The 16,423-nt window shown below is 35.5% G+C and overlaps 1 protein-coding gene across 11 annotated transcripts in view; it reads right to left on the reverse strand.

Annotated features, from left to right (window-relative positions):
- Positions 1 to 16,423, reverse strand: part of PLCE1 (phospholipase C epsilon 1) — a 160,628-nt gene that overhangs the window by 87,192 nt on the left and 57,013 nt on the right. For 10 of the 11 annotated variants that reach the window (XR_014586530.1, XM_083843206.1, XM_083843208.1 and 7 more), the window contains one exon: positions 4,888 to 5,173. Coding sequence is in view for 10 of the 11 variants with exons in the window: in XM_083843206.1 (XP_083699332.1) it covers positions 4,888 to 5,173 (286 nt within the window). In the remaining variant the exon portion in view is untranslated. The remainder of the gene's footprint in view (positions 1 to 4,887; positions 5,174 to 16,423) is intronic. The other variant, XM_083843212.1, reaches the window with a different exon arrangement.

Genomic DNA, 16,423 nt, shown 5'->3' on the forward strand with positions numbered 1-16,423 from the left:
TGTATATTTTCACAATTTCAGAAAAAGTCAGTAAAAAGGTTGTGTCAGTGAAGCACTTCAGCACAGTTCTGAGTACCACTGAGTTAAAAAAATGGCACTGAAAAGGTAGTACCCACAAAATCAAAAGGCATGAGGAGAAGCAAACGGGTTCTACACCTAGTGCCTAGCCTAATGTCCACTAAGTGACACTCTACTACACTTTACAATGATGCAGTTAAATATATGACTACACTGAACCTATAAATGAACTCCATAAACAAACAAACAAAACCCATCAGCACTAAAAGATAAGCTAACTTGTTTGTGATAACTATTCTTACAAGTAGAATAAAAATCCTACCTTTTAGGTTCAGATGGAAACTTTTTCTCAACAGAGAGCTGTCACTCTCAATGAAAAAATTACATAGGTGGATTACTCAACTTTTCCTTTCAGTACAGTCATACATTTGTTTCTTTCTACTTCCTCCAGCATGTCATGTTTCTCTGACAGCAAAAGAAAAGAACTTAGAACACAGTCAGTAGACAATACTCCCCAGCCCTGAATAAAGGGTTTGTCCAACCTGCTTCCTAGTTCAGAATAGTTCTTGTTTCATATACCTTATTAAAACACACTTTTATTCAAAATCATTTGTCACAGGTAATTTTAGAGTAAGATGCATATGCAACCTCCTACTCCCAAGTGCTTTACAAAATAAGATTAGAATTACCCAGATAATCCATACTCTTCCATCAAATATAAATTTAATTCTCTTCCACTTAAGAATATATTTGGACGATGCCTGCACAGAGGTAATGATATGTTTAAATAAAATGCATGAGGATGTATATAGGCATTGAAAACTAAAATATTAACCACAGCATGTATTTAACACAGTAGAATTTTGCCTATGTTACAAGTAAACATTTTGATGAAGTCCTGTTGAACAAAGTGCACAAGATGTATACAAATACCTAAGGTAATTTAGAGATCTCAAACTCAGAACATGATTTGACAAAATGAAGCACTCAGTAGCAATATTAGTCCAGGGTGAGTTTGCCCCTATTGTTCCCCTCATTTACAGGATTTTTCTGAAGTGAAATCAGTTTCTAGGAGCAAGAACCCAGGAGGAAGAGAGGGGTGATGAAAGTTGACACTGGAATTGCCACTTACAATGGCAGTAAAGAGCCTCACATATGTAAACTTTTACTCTAATATGCAAGAGTATTTGTCATTGTCAAATTCTGGAAGTAAAGTGCAACATGGCAAGTCTTCAATAGCACCTTTATGTACCTAATTTTCCCAAGGTAAAATAGCTATCAAACCAGATTCACCACAAAATGTTTTATTATAATTACTTCATAATAATTTATCATTTCTTTCAGCATTTATTTGGCATGTCTTTAAATATCACAATGTTTATAAGAGAAAGGAATTTTGAGTTCAAATTCCAGAGTGGCAGAATAGTAACTAGGTAGTCCACCAATTTTTATTTATGCCTATGTAACATCTCAAATTACTTATGAAGATACTAAAATAAATGTATATAATCCGTTGCTTTCATAAGATATTCTACTTCCACCCATGTCAGTGCTGTTGTTTAAATTTTCATTTGCTAGTGGTCCCTTTTTCTTAGTTCAAGTGATTAATATAATTGGGCTTCTGGGCACGCCTACTTCCATACAGTGAATATGGTGCCATAATGCTCAAACTACCACCATCTCAACTGCTGCCATCACCAGAAAGGATCATATTTTGAAGGACTGTTAGCTACAGCTGCCTATATTGTTTTCAAACCAATCACTATAGGGGATTTCCCTGCACCATGAGAGCACTCCAGTTTGTGTCTGAATGAGTCAGCAACAGGTCAAGTGTCTCTATACTGCACAGTGCTGCACAAACCAGACATGTCTGTAATTTCTTTCTGAAATAAACAAATCAGTGTTGTCCTGTACTTCTAACAGGATCTTTATGCTCAGACCTTCAACCATATTATCACATCTTCCTAAACTGTAAATCCCTTCTCAAACACTGTTTTAAAGGAAGAGCTGTAAGACTTATGTTCTAACACAACACTTGAAAAATCTGTCCTTTCATGTCACAGCTTGTGAAATATAGTAACAAGAAAGATTTTGCTATTCCTGATCAAAATAGTAAAAACAAAATCCAAGGAGTCTTCTCTCCTTTCTTCAGCAGCCTAAGCAACATGAAGAAATACAACCTAAAGAGATACAATGCTAATTTCCTGTTGCTATTACTAATTCAGAGCTGTACACAACACTGAAATTACTACATGGGCACTCACAACTTTTGACTGTCAAAGTAGATATTTATTTTAATCTCCCTGGCCTCTCTGCAACTTATCACACTTGGCTTAGATAGAACAGTTTGAACCATTTCTGGAGGGCTAAGAGACACAAGCTAGTGGAAATTTTACCTTTACTACTAAACCACACCAGGACCAATATATTTATTTTCCTTTTCAACAGCGAAGTGAACTGGTCAGATGACATGCTGCATCCTGTAGTAAATCCTCCATTGCATTTGACATCAGAGTTGTTATCAACATCAATTAAAACCTTTCAACCATAAACTAATCCCATCTAAATTTGAGGTTAAATCCAAGAGCAAAAGAAAGCATTGGACAGATTATAATAACGTCTTTAAGAACCAGCATGTACAAGACAATTTTCTTTCTTGAAAGGTACACACACACCCATGAATGATAAATGCAACCCTGACTTCAAAATAGTGTTGGGTTCTTTGCTGATGCTGATGTCTCAGGTGATAATGTTGCCAAGTAACACTCTGTAAATGTTTTTAGAAAGGACTTTGTTACTGTTATATTTGACATTTCTCAAGTATATTATATCACTGTGATACCTGAACATGAACCTTCCACATCCAGAAAATGTCAATATCCTAAAGCTACAACACATACATACAAATCTTCCTCAACAGAGACAGCTACAGCAAATGAAATCTAACCTCTGCTTTCTACACTGACTTCCCCTGGAACTGTAAATCAAGTTCAAGATCTTGGTCTTTTTCTTCAAGGTCTCAATTGCTTGGGCTCAGAATATCAACACAAGCATATACCATATAATATGGGGATTGCAGAGATCCCCAAACTAGTGTGAAGTGTGCTGGTACACAAAGCACACAAGTGCAGGTACTAGCTCAGGCTCTAAAAAAAAGGTACAACCACATTAGCATGTCTGAGCCTGAGCTAATTGTTGCTGCTGCTTCCAGTTTCAGAACTCAGTTGGTGCTGCCTCAGCTCTGGGACGACAGTCACCAGCTGGGCTTTTTGAGCACCGCACCAACATGCCCCATGGGAGGATGACATTGGTAATCAGGGGACTGAGCATCCTTAGGGTATCAGGCAGGTCTAGGACATCAAACCCTTCCAAAGACATGCTCTCTTCTCCCAGTCTGTAGGAAGAAGGTCCATCACACTGTACCACCCAGAACGCGGTTCAGTTCTTTCAACCTTGACTTCCATCATTGTCACAGGAATGTGTATGTTTATTTTTCTAAAGCAATCATCTTCCTGTCCCCAGAACAAATAAAAAACAAACAAAAGGGAAAGAAAAAACCTATCAAAATAGGATACCACACTGTACATACCTCTGTCTCTCTGGGGATATGTAAAGCTTAGTCATGCATCTAAACGTACTACTGAATTTCATTCCGGTGCTACAGTCTGCCATCTGTACCTGTTCTTCTACCATCACATATTCTTTGTCATTTGATTTACCTAAAGATAGACTAATTAAAACTAGAAAGTGCCACACATCAGATAACCTGATCGGAGTACAAACTATAAGACTTTTTGTTTGAAAAAATGAGGTCAGTATCTGCATTAAGGAGCTACACTGAGAATTCTATTGATTTTGTCATATTCTTATAAAACCTTAAACAAGACGTAATATCCACATGCTTCAATTCTACAGTTTACAACTGAGATACTACTTCCTTTAGTTACAGGATAACATGCTGATAAATCCCCAGATGCTTGAGTACCTTAGGAAATATTCTAGGAATTAATTACAAATTACTATAAAATGCAGTTAATGTTCTGTACAAAATCCTGCTCTAATGCAATGTATTCATACCAAGAATGCCTTTTTCTTGTTTAACTTCCAGAAGTGACCAAACTAAATCACAGTATGGTATCCTTATTGCATACTAAGACTATTTAGTTTATTATTTATTTACTATTGTTTTTTTATTTATTTATTGCTATTATTTATTTATTATTTACTGGTATTTATTATTTACTATTTAGGTTTAGGTTATTATGCAGCATCCATCCTCAATAAGTATTATCCAAACAGACAATACCCACATTATTCAAAATGATCAGATCCTAGAAAGGTGAGGAATCCAGTAGAAGACCAACAGTAAATCAGTTATCAATTGTATATACTTAGTACATATTGCTCTGCTGACAACTAGTTGTTAAATGACAACAACAAGAACTGAGTGTAGTATATACAACATTCTGAAGTCCTAAACCAAGTCAGACCATGAACAGGACTCTACATAAATGACAAATATTACAGAAAGGAACACCAAAACTACAATGGCTTCAACATTAACTTTGGAACATTTCAACACTAACAGAAACATTTCAAAAAAGAAAAAAAAAAAAGAAAAAAAACTTGTCTGGTTTTATAATAATCTTTTCAGTTTTGCATGCATTTTTACTTTATTAAACTAATAATCCTAGTTATTATGACACAGAATGAATTGTAAAGAAAAATCTTTGAAAACATGAAAATCTATTTATCTGTTAATTTAATATATGAGTATATAAAGTACAGAATATTATATGGTAGTATATATTTTGCAATACTTGCTATATTTAAAGTGGACAGGCTTCAAAAAAATTAAATCTTTCCTACCTTTAAGCATTGTTCTTCCAGTTGATCCTCCGAAGATACTTAGAAGACCGCTTCTTGCTCCCAATGATGTAGTTGCTTCTAGTAAAGCACCAGTTATATAGTTAGAGAGAGCAGTCCTCTGTAAAGTGGCACGATATCGAGAGTAAGCACCTGCTACACATGGTTCTACACAAAAACCATCACCTTTGCATACATAGTCTGTATCTAAAGCTGGGAGCTTTCTCAGAATACGAGGAAAATATTCAAAACTGTCTTCTGCTCCTTCTTCTCTCACTGTATTGAAGATCTGTGAGAAATACAAAAGTATGAAATTAGTTCATTTGCTTAGGATAATAAACTGAATATCAGAAAATTCCAAGCTAGCATGAATTGATGTAAACATCAATAGCAAGAAGGCATTGTGTCAAAGCACTGCATTTATGCATTAAACCTAAAGATTCTAAGAATCCAGAACTGATTTGCAAAGATTTTAAGTCAGGTTTCCACACTGTCTACTTAAATAAGATAACATTCTGGCTTTAAATCTATGATTAATAGCATTCTAATGAAAATCAATTTTAAGGATCATCATTACACAAAAAGGTGCCACAGCAAGACATCTGTGGTCAACATTTCAAATAAAGAACATACACAAAATCTATTACAAAACTATCAAATATTTTGTGTTTCCAGTAAAGTCTTACAGCTATCAGTAGCAGAAAAACAGATCCACTCAGGGTTTGCACTTTTGCTTGCTGAATGGGGCGGGTTTTTGTAAACAGAAATGGTTTTAATCATTGTACGCAATCATTCAAAATGTTCTGGTGTCATGTTCATTGCATTACTTCCAGCCTACGCACGGGTCCTCTATCTAATATTGCTTTAGTACTCTTTTTCCAATATTTGTACTAACACACTAATGAACTTCAGTCTGTGGCTTAGCAACTAAGTAATGTTTGCTTATTTAAAAGACTATAATGATCAAAGCAAGAATCTGGAAGAAATCTTTTCATTTCGTATGCACGGAGAGACTTGATTCTTTGCATTTTTGCATGCTGACTTACTGATTAACATTAATAATTTGTTTCAATGTTCTGTGTTTTCTAATTGCATAGTGTAAACTACAAAATTAAAAGATTAACATAGGAAATGGTCATTATAACTCTTGCCGGGACAGGTGCCGAGGCAATTCTCAGGGGGTTGTTGCCCAGACACTCAGTAATGCATATAAATGGCACCTTATCGTTAAATCAGTATTGTCACATAAGCCAATAAATTGGTTTTGATTGAAATAGTTACTTTAAAACTCAGTTTTCATCCAACTTCACAAGCTTTATTGTTGATGTAGGAAATCAAAATGTACAATATTGCTGTCTTCAGTCCTTAGAAGTGCACAGGGAGTAAGCTGATGCCTTACTATTTTATTTTATTTTTTTTTGGTTAATGGCTTGTTTCTTTTTGCTGTCCTTCCCTTCACATAAAAAAATACAGATATCCATTGACATGGCAGAAAGCGCATCCAATCCTACACTGCAAGCACATGTGCTCAGGCAAATGATCAGACACTGTTTGCACAGTCTGTGCAAGTCACATGGCTGCAGCACTGGCACTCTCACCAGGGGACAGATCCATGCCCAGTAACACAAAAAAGGAGGCCAGCAGCCCCCAGTGCACAAATCTGCACTTGTACACTTCTGTCCTAACCTTGCACATCCCAAGTCATTAAGTTGGGGAGGTTCCAATGCCCAATCCCCACAAGGTATCTGACCCTCAATGAACTGTGAAGGGTGATATAACTCTTTTGCTCAGGTAAAGCCTGTGAGAATAGCAGAAGCTTTGATTCAGCTACTAAATTCAATGACAATTTCTTTCTTTCCTTTTTTTTTTTTTTTTTTTCCAGAACACAAAATATCAAATACTATGCAATAATGTACATATTTCTTATCTCAGCTTTAATTTTGTATTAACGACTTCTTGGGAAGTATAGTAAACTTTTATTCAAAATTTAATAGCTTATTAACTAGTAATATAAATCAGTGGTTTCAAAAAGAGCATTGACATACACATACATTTAAAAAGAAATTTCTTTTGCACAGTGACTATGACATATAACTCAATTCCATTGGAAATACAGCTTCTGTGATTCATTGCACAGTGAAATGCTGTGGTATCTAACTTTTTTTTTCCTGCTAATTTTCCAAAATATATTTGGTCTCATGCTTCTTGAAATGTTAAGCCTTTACTTGAGCCTCTTTATCTTTTTTTCTTTGCTACATAAGAGTTTTATGGACTCATTCACTAAGAACACTGCTCATGTCCACCTTTAAAAATACACTCTTAGAGCGTACGCTATCTGGACAGGATATGTGCAGACCTTTAATCTGCAGGCTATGTGCCTGCAGGGAACTGTGGCATATGTGTCCATATGATGCACCTTTCCATAAGGTGCACTGTGAGATAGTGAACTTGCCTTATTCATAAATTATGAACATGTCACACATAGCAGACATAATTAGTCTTTTTAGCTTGTTTAAAAAATATTTAGTTAATGAAAATAACTTCTCAAAACCACAGTTACCTTCCAAAATATTTTAAAAATTGGGTTCTGCAACTTATAAAAGCATGTTTTGTTGCCTACACAACTAAAAGTTCTTTCAGCTGCCAAAGCAAAGAAACCATTTGTTGACAGAAATAGGCGACAGTGTTTTGCTGGAGAGATTATACAGAGAATAATGGTGTTAATCTCTATTGTATAAAGTAGACTTCAGGGCACTAGCTGTCTCCAAAGACTCTGCGCTTCATAAAACATTTTCAAATAGTGTCTGTTTTGATGTGTTAAAGCTCTGAATGTGTTACTGCTGCTGCACACAGATGAGGTTACAAAAAAACAAAAATAAAAAATAGACTTACAATGTATGTACTTACAATGTATGTACTTACCAGCCACTGAAATGAACGGAAACCATCACAATAGGAACATATTCAGTGGCATTAGGACTATACAATCATTAGTATACTTTAACTTTTGGTTAGCCCTAAATTGGTCAGGCAGTCGGACTTGGTGAACTTTGAAGGTCCCTGCCAACACAACTCAACTCAATTCACCTAAAAGCTAAACTAAACTAAACTATTCTATTCTAATTTATCTCAGGTAATTGATATAGAAAATCATCTTTCAGTGAGATTGCACCAGACAATGTAGAAGACTAATTTTGCCTGGGAGATAAAACAGTTGATTCCAAACCAGGGCTTATGGCTCATCCTGACAGATACAGTTATATTGATCTGTATCACTTATTTTCTCCACCAAAGAATGTTTACTGTAATTAAGAATGAATATGAACCAAGAAGGATAAAATGCAGCACTAAACTGATAGCCACTCACCAAAAAACAATATCTCTTAAGGGCATATCACTCCTGATTCACTTTTGCCTTCTCAAAGCCATCTGCAGTCTGATGCTGCCATATCTCGCACAGTTTATATAAAACAGTAATTCACAAGAAACTGAGGATAGTATCTGGATTGAAAAGTGTTGCAATATTAAACATACTTTAAGCTTCTTTGTAGATAGTGCAGAGTAAAGTGCTAATTTCATTACAGGATGGAGTTTAATTTTGTATTAATGACCTCTTGGGAAGAATAGAAAACTTTTATTCAAAATTTAATAACTTATTAACTAGTAACATAAATCAGTGGTTTCAAAAAGAGCATTGACATTTATTAGCAGTTATATTGATCTGTATGGGTGGACATTCTTCTCTGTACCACTGTAATGAGCACATGTGTAAATGGTAGAAGTTAAATGCAACTACATTACCCCAAGTTTTACTTTAGAAAATAAAAGCAATACATTCTAATCTTTTTTTCTTTTCTCATGTTTTTACATGATACTTTTTAAATAAATGAGCTAAAGCAGGCAACTCTATGTACTAATACAGCAGTATTCCAGTAAAAGTATTCTGTGACTATGAAAGATTTTTACTTTCTTCTGTTTTTAAAGCCTAAAAGATTTTAATGGTAAATAAAAAGAATACAAAAATTACTTGCAATATGAAATTTTCCACAAGACTGCAGAAGAAAAACATGCCCTCCAACTAAGAAATGAAAATTAGCTTTAAAATAAGGATTAAATTCAGGCCAAATTCCATCCATTTGGCTTTCAAAAAATTCCATATGTGGAAAATACATGGAAACAAAATACATCTTTTAGCTGTTACTAATGTATCTAATAAATCATCAGAACTTTAAGAAAACTCAGTTTTGCTTCTAGTAATTTAAAATGGTATCTGCAAGTTAACTTATTGATAACCTTCAGGCAATAAAACTTCTTTACAATGACAACAGACATATTTTGTTAAGATATTCTTTAAAAATAACTATAAGAACAAGGAATTCATGCTGACCTTGAAACTATTCAGCATTTTTCTCTTATAGTCTTTTCTTCTGATTAATCATCACAGCAAATGCAAATTGCATTATGTCCTTCTCTTCACACATTACTGTAGATTTACCATATAAAAGTGACAGAAACCCAAATACCACGGCCATTCTTAGTCTTACAGTTTAATACAGATATTCCCCCAAAATGAAGCTGCAGTTCATGGGTACTGCTGTACTGGAAACATTTGATATAGAAGTTCACAAAAATAATTGTTATGATTTCTTAGTTAAGCTTACATGTATCTCCTTCTGTTTACTGTAATGGCTTTGCTGTTTCTCATTTTGTATTTTTTTCTGCCTCAGGTATTTAGCTTAGAACCTCAGGGCATGTAATCACTTTGCCAAATATCTAGCAGCTGCTCAGCCCATATGAACTCCAGAAATTGGAATTAAGAACAGACCAAAGATCCCCATGTACTATGAAACAAGCTTAATTTCTCTAACTTTATTATAGTAATAAAGAATATGTGAGCCCAAATAGTGCACACAGCCATGCAAAATTATGCTTATTGCTACTATGCTATAAAAATAATAGAAAATGTTCCCCTAAAGGGGCTTTAACAGTTCAATGCATTGTTTCTGATGGGTATCTGTCCAGTGTTTAAAAAAAAAAAAAAAAAAAAAACCTTCACTGATATATCCAGAATGATCAAAATGAAACATTGAAATGAAAAAGGTACGCATATGCTCAGATGGTACTATGCACTCTAGTCCAACTTCTGGGTAACACGCTGACAACTTACTCTTGAAGTCACCACCTATAGAACGCTTCTACGATGGAAGGGCTGCCTACAGCCCTTGTGCAGTGTATCTGCGACACAACGCCTTTGTTTGTTATAGTTTTGTAAAACCATTTTAAATGCCTGTAAACCAGAATGGCAGATTAGCAAGTAATAACTCTCAGGACAGCATGTGTCAAAGATCACTTAAATGTCTCCTTTGAAAACATGAAAGATTTACAGAACAGGAGAGCTTAAACACAACTATTAACACCACAGGAAATATTGCTCTTTCAAAATTTCTGCTGTTCCAAGAAAAATTCCATTCATACGAATGAATTCTGATAGTGATTGTTTGTTTTGGCATGGCAGGATTTTCAGAAGAGTACTATACCCTTGGAAATATTGATTCAGTGAAGTTAACAGTGATCTCTTGGATGTCATGTCCAAGGACCAATCCCATAAGATTTTATATGTATTTATTCAACAACAGTACAATTCAAGTATCTAGAGCATGGAATCTGATAGCATTCTGCTGTGAAAAACAAAAACAAAACCACAACAATAAAACATTTGGGGCAGAAAAAAAGGAATATGTAAAGCGAACTTGGGCAGATGAGAGGGTGACTGAAAGAGAAAGCAATTACTAGAATGAGAATTTGCTCAGAACAACAAAAAGAATCAGACATACTAATGCACTTGCTCAATACTTCAATTTTATGTCTTTCAACATTGCGTGCCAACATCACACTCTAGAGCACTGATTTTAATAAAACTGAAAAAAAGGTGATACTGTCAGTCACATTTCTTTCTGAAGAATCTTACATTTTCTCAGACTTAAACTCATTCAAGTTATGGTCTTAACTACACTGGTTAGCCCATGATGTTTCAATATCACTGCTAAAGGAACACTGCAGAACAGATTAAGAAAAGCTTTCTTGTAAAGATGTTGTGAGGTGTTTTTGTTCTTGTTTAGTTGTTTTTTGTTTTTTAAGAAAACAAAAAGTGAAATTATTACTTCTATTATCACCTTTTGAAAAATGCTTTTATTTTAAAAGTGGAAAATTATTTTTTTTATTTTAAAAGTGGAAATAAATTGCTTTTCCTGACATTTTTACCTGCAAAGTTATTTACCTCATTCACCTCAAAATACCACCCAACTATATTCTGTTTAAAAAAGAGTGAGGCCATACTCTGAGGAGCATTTCTTCTAGCTACAAAAGCAAAAGCCATTTTGGACGTCACTTTTAACATGGATCAATTGATCTAACTCACTGTGGTAGAATCAGTCACTGCATTACTGTCCATACACTACAATGCTAATTTGCTAATGACTTAATTTTCAAAGACATCAGAACAGACAGTTGCCAAACAGGATCTGAAAAAATACTGAAAATCAGACCAATCTATGAAAAAATGATCTGCCACTGATTTGGGATTTAAAGTCAGGTCATGTCAAGTCAAACAGATTTCTAAACCAATATGGAATCATCACTGACCTTGCTTTTCATCCACCACATACTTTTAGAAATAGTTTCTGCTATGCATAAATAGAAAGGAATCACACTATTTTATACAGTCAATTCTCTACTTTTCTATGTAATTTACAATTACCTGGTTTAAGTAAAAGCTACAGGTACAAAGACACTAGGATGACACTTTGTAGGCCAGCTCTGGAAAAGCACTGCAGCTTTCTGGCCTAAGCTAGCTTAAGACAATTTACCCATTTCTCAGCACTGTATTCACAAGAGATCCCGCTTCTGGGCAGGCTTACTTGCTTGTACATGGTTATTGCTTCCAGCACTACAGAATCTAGTTATTATGCTTCCTTTATCAGCTTCCTCTCTGTGTTCTCATAATGCTCTGGCATCTCTGCAGAGAAATTCACTACAAAATTTGGTTAAGACAACAGCAAAAAATCAGATTCTGTACAGATGGATATTAGCAGGAGACACTGGGTTCAAATGTTTATCACTGCAAATATTCTGCATCGTAAAAAGACTGATGATCCCTATATGACTTTCATAGAAGAAGACTGAAGAACAAGGGTGTAACAACTTTAGTATGTATACTTTCCTGATTTACAGGAAGAAGGAAATCTTTAATTAGTGGACTGTCTAAAACATGAATCTGCTACAACAATTTTTTATTAAATTATCAAACATGAGAACAGAAATATATTAAACACTGAATGCATTTTCTGTTACATCAGTTTTGTCTAGAATATTGTATATATCTATATTTATCTCTATCATGTACTTATATTCTCAAGAAGATATGTCAGGGCCCCATATCCCAAACAGTTATGTATGCAGTTCAGAGCTAAAGGATTTTACTGTGTTTGACAGAGATGATGCTGTGAACAGCAAAATGTCTGCTGGGTCAGGGTTGTTTTAGAGCTCTGTTCACTGACATGTCTTGTTCACATCAGTAACCAAATATGTGAAGGCTTTAGAACCCTTTTGAGAAATTGATTTGAGCTTTTTTTTGGTTTGTTTTGTTGTTGTTGTTGTTTTAAGTATTTTTCAATGTTCAGAATAAAAAGTTAAACATTTAGACTGTTTAAGCATTACCTTCTTGATGGCACTCAGCTATCTATGGCTTGTGACCAAATAAGCACATACAGCCAATCAAATTTTTGGCCATGTGTCTCACAGGGTTCTGGTATTTTACAAGACAAATAGTGCAAAAGATAAAAGGTATATTTAACTAAATTCCATTCCTAATTTACTATTCAAGGTGAAGTAGATGATGACAAAGTCATCCACGAGCATTAGTAAATTGTACCGCCACTCAGATTTGCATGAGACTCACTACGTATCCCAAGGTCCTTTGATTTCTTGTTTGGCAGAACACTTTGTTGCAGGGTTTCTCCCTAGGTATACTGTGGCAAATATAGAAAAGCTATCTGGAAGCAACTACAGTTTAGCGAGTTGGGGTCAAGCTCGAAAATTCCCATGAATCCTCTCCCGGAATTTCATGACCCATCTTTTTTGGCTAACAGGCAACATTCTTAAACTATTAACAACCATCTCAGATATAAAATAAAATAAAATGAAATGAAATAAATTAAAATAAAATGAAATGTGTTACACATCATGACACTTATTCACACTCAGAAGTTTTGGAGATATAGTTGAATTTTGCCTTTCGGTTGGCTCTAAGCCAATGACGGCCCTAGAAAGCAGAGCTGGTAGCAATTTCAGCAATAGATAACTTGCCATCTAGGCTGTCTGCAGCTTTACCCATAGGAGAAAGAGAACTGCCATCACCTGAAGGAACTTTTGCTGAAACACGGACATTTGGCACGTTTGCATTCAAGAAACAGCAGTAAAGGATTGTTTTGGCACAGTGTGACACGGCCATCATGCACTACAGCATGTCAGGATGACAAAGACTAGCCTCAGGAGGTCTGTAGGCAGGCCATCTCAGAACTGCGGTAGCAGCTTATCAGCAAGAAAGCTGGAGCTATAAATACACGTTTGCAGTGAAATATATGCAATTGTGCAAAGACTGTTCAGAACATCAGGGGTTAACAGTGTTCTCTACATCTTAATTTTCTCATATCTTGCTATCTCTATGTGTTTTCACACGGTGCTTAAACAGAATATCTTGACTGCTGAGATGCTAATTGTCGTAATGGAAAAATTCCTTAAAATATCTCTGGACTGTTGAAATGCTGTTTTGCATTTGAAAGAATGCCTAGAATACAGTGCAATGGTACAATCTGAAAACTACCTCTTAACATCCTAGGAACACTGTTGTCTGACTTGGGAGGGGAAAAAAAAAAAAAAGAGCAAGAAAACGTTGCTTAAAATGTCACAAACACACAGTAATCAATGATGCTACTATTCTGCCCAGTACTTGACAAGTGCACTATTTTCTATGGGGTGGTACAGACATGTTCAGGGCGTTGTTCATATTTTCTGGGACAATAAAAAGAAGAAAAACAGGAACAATCATGAAAGGCAAAGAGAAAGATTTCTCAGTCAATAACTGAGGTAGTAAGGACTTAAATATCACTGCATTGATGAAGTTTTGAATGCAGTCCACAGAATGAGCAGGTAAAAGAGGAAAGAAAGTAAACATGGTAAAATGAAGTAAGGTTTTTGTGTGGTGCTGAAACTGACTCTGATTTTCAAAAAAGACCTCTGCTAGCATCATTTGCAATTGCAGGTAGTGAGTAAAAGCAAACATGTTGTATGTTGTACCTTCACTGCCCAGAAACCCAGAGAGTGCAGGGAATAAACTGGGATCAGTTTACTGAGTCTAAAGGAAGATGTCCTCCCAAGAGTGTGTGGGACTACAAATGAGATATGGGCAGCAGTGTCTGTTTTGGTCCCTTTATACCTCTGAAGGAAAGAACACATCACAGGAAAGGAATAAAGGCCTTCAGGCACCTCTTCATCATAGAAGTCAATGCTTGTTCCAGCATACTCACTACAAGTTCTAATTCACTCATGGCACATGACAAAATCCTGCTTTTCTAACAACAGCCAGTACTACAGTCACTGTAAGAGGCACAAATGTCTTCCTTTGCTTTCCTGTCTGAGCTTTAGGTTCTAATAATTTTGATGAAATACTGCACTGACCTGTATCCTTTGGTCACACTTCAAGCAATTGTCTTGTCCATAACCTTGTTGCTATGTCTGCAATGTCTGTCCTCTAGGGCTTTTCAAACTCTCTGTCTCTTCAGTGTTTAAGATGCAGATTTTTACAATGCCAGGACAGAGCACAAGATAGAGTACCCTTCCATAGAGCAATAATGTCCACTTATTCAGCAACAATTTTGCTGTGTATTAAATTTTACACAGTAAGTTTTAACTGGGCAATGCAGCACACAGCAGCAGAAGACACACATGAAAACAGATGAGTTTGTCCTGGCAACATGGGAAGCAGCATCAATGGCAGCTGGAAGGCTGCCAACAGCGAACAAGCACAGATGTGCTCAAATGGTAATATTCATTAACTGATGTTCTGTGAACTTTCTGCAGCTTCAGTTGCAATTACAGGATGTGCATTACCTCACCCGCCAATATTTCTTATGAATTGCATCCTGTTAAGGATGAGATCATTTCAAGGAGCAGAAACTGACTTTAACGAGTATCAAACTGTCTTGCAGAGGCAAACCTTAAACGTAACTCAACATTTTTCAGAAATTATATCAGTCATCTTCTTGCAGTTCTGGTACACCATCAGTGCCTTAGTAAGGAAATCTTTTAATTCCTGAAAATGATGATAGAGTTTTAAAACACCAGGAAAACAAAACAAAACAAAACACCACACCTCCCCCAAGAACATTTGAGAGTTGGACTTAGTAAATCATTACAGTCATGACTAAACTTCTAAGAAGTTGTCATTTTCACTTTCGATAAATCCTGGTTGCTATTACCAATTTTCCATTTTGGTAAGACAACACTGCTAAGTATTTAAAAAGCCATTACCAAAGGAAGGATGGGCTTCTTAAGATGATCTCCTTAACAGCAAGAGGAATAAACATTCAAAGTAAATTATCGTCTCATGGGCAGCTGTTACTTCACTGAGTGATTAAATTCTCAAGATCTTCAAGAAACAATAATGACTTCAATGGTTTTCCTCATAGTATATTAGCATGGAACAAGTACAGACAAAGATCTTACAAATGAACCTTACAGACCTGGAAGACAACAAAAACAATGTGATATAAATGGCGCAGATATTTACCTCAGCATCTCCACCCCCAGAATGTCCCGCTCCTACAGAATGGTCAGTCCTCTGCAGAAGGATCAGTACAACAGAGCTTGTTGCTTCTCATGGCAGGTACTACACATTAGATCCAAGTAACTACTAAGAACAGTCAGGTTCAGATGTAAAACAGAGGCTGACAAAAAGACACATCAATTAACTGTCATTCAAAAGATTGCTTATAAGTACTTGAAAGCTCGTTTTGATCAAGGAGAAACTGAAAGGATGACACCAAACAAAACGCAGCCTCATTTTTCAGCAACATGAAACAATGCCCTTATCAGCAAGAGAGACTTCTCTAATCTTACCCAGAAAAGGCCAGTCACCTTCTGGTCAGCCTTCTCTATTCATATTTCTGTTGACACAGACGAATAAATGAAAATATATTTTTCTTAATAGCTTTTAATTGCTAAGATCTCTTGTTGACTTCTTCAGTCTAAATCATAATTTTTCTATTTTTCTAATACTTCTCAAGTTAGTTTTCTGAGATAAATGAATACTCTTAATTCTTCTTGCAGAAAGTTTTCCCTTTTTATTTTGAATGCTTATTTAATTCCTCTGAGTTTTTACCAACAATTTCACTTACAAACAATCTGTAGCAAAAGAAATCAAATATATTGTGCTCAAACATTTCTGGTACTTCAGCTTTAGTCTAAAAGCAACTACAAAGGT

The sequence above is a fragment of the Anser anser genome (assembly GCF_964211835.1).
Source record: "Anser anser genome assembly, chromosome: 7".
NCBI lineage: Eukaryota > Metazoa > Chordata > Aves > Anseriformes > Anatidae > Anser > Anser anser.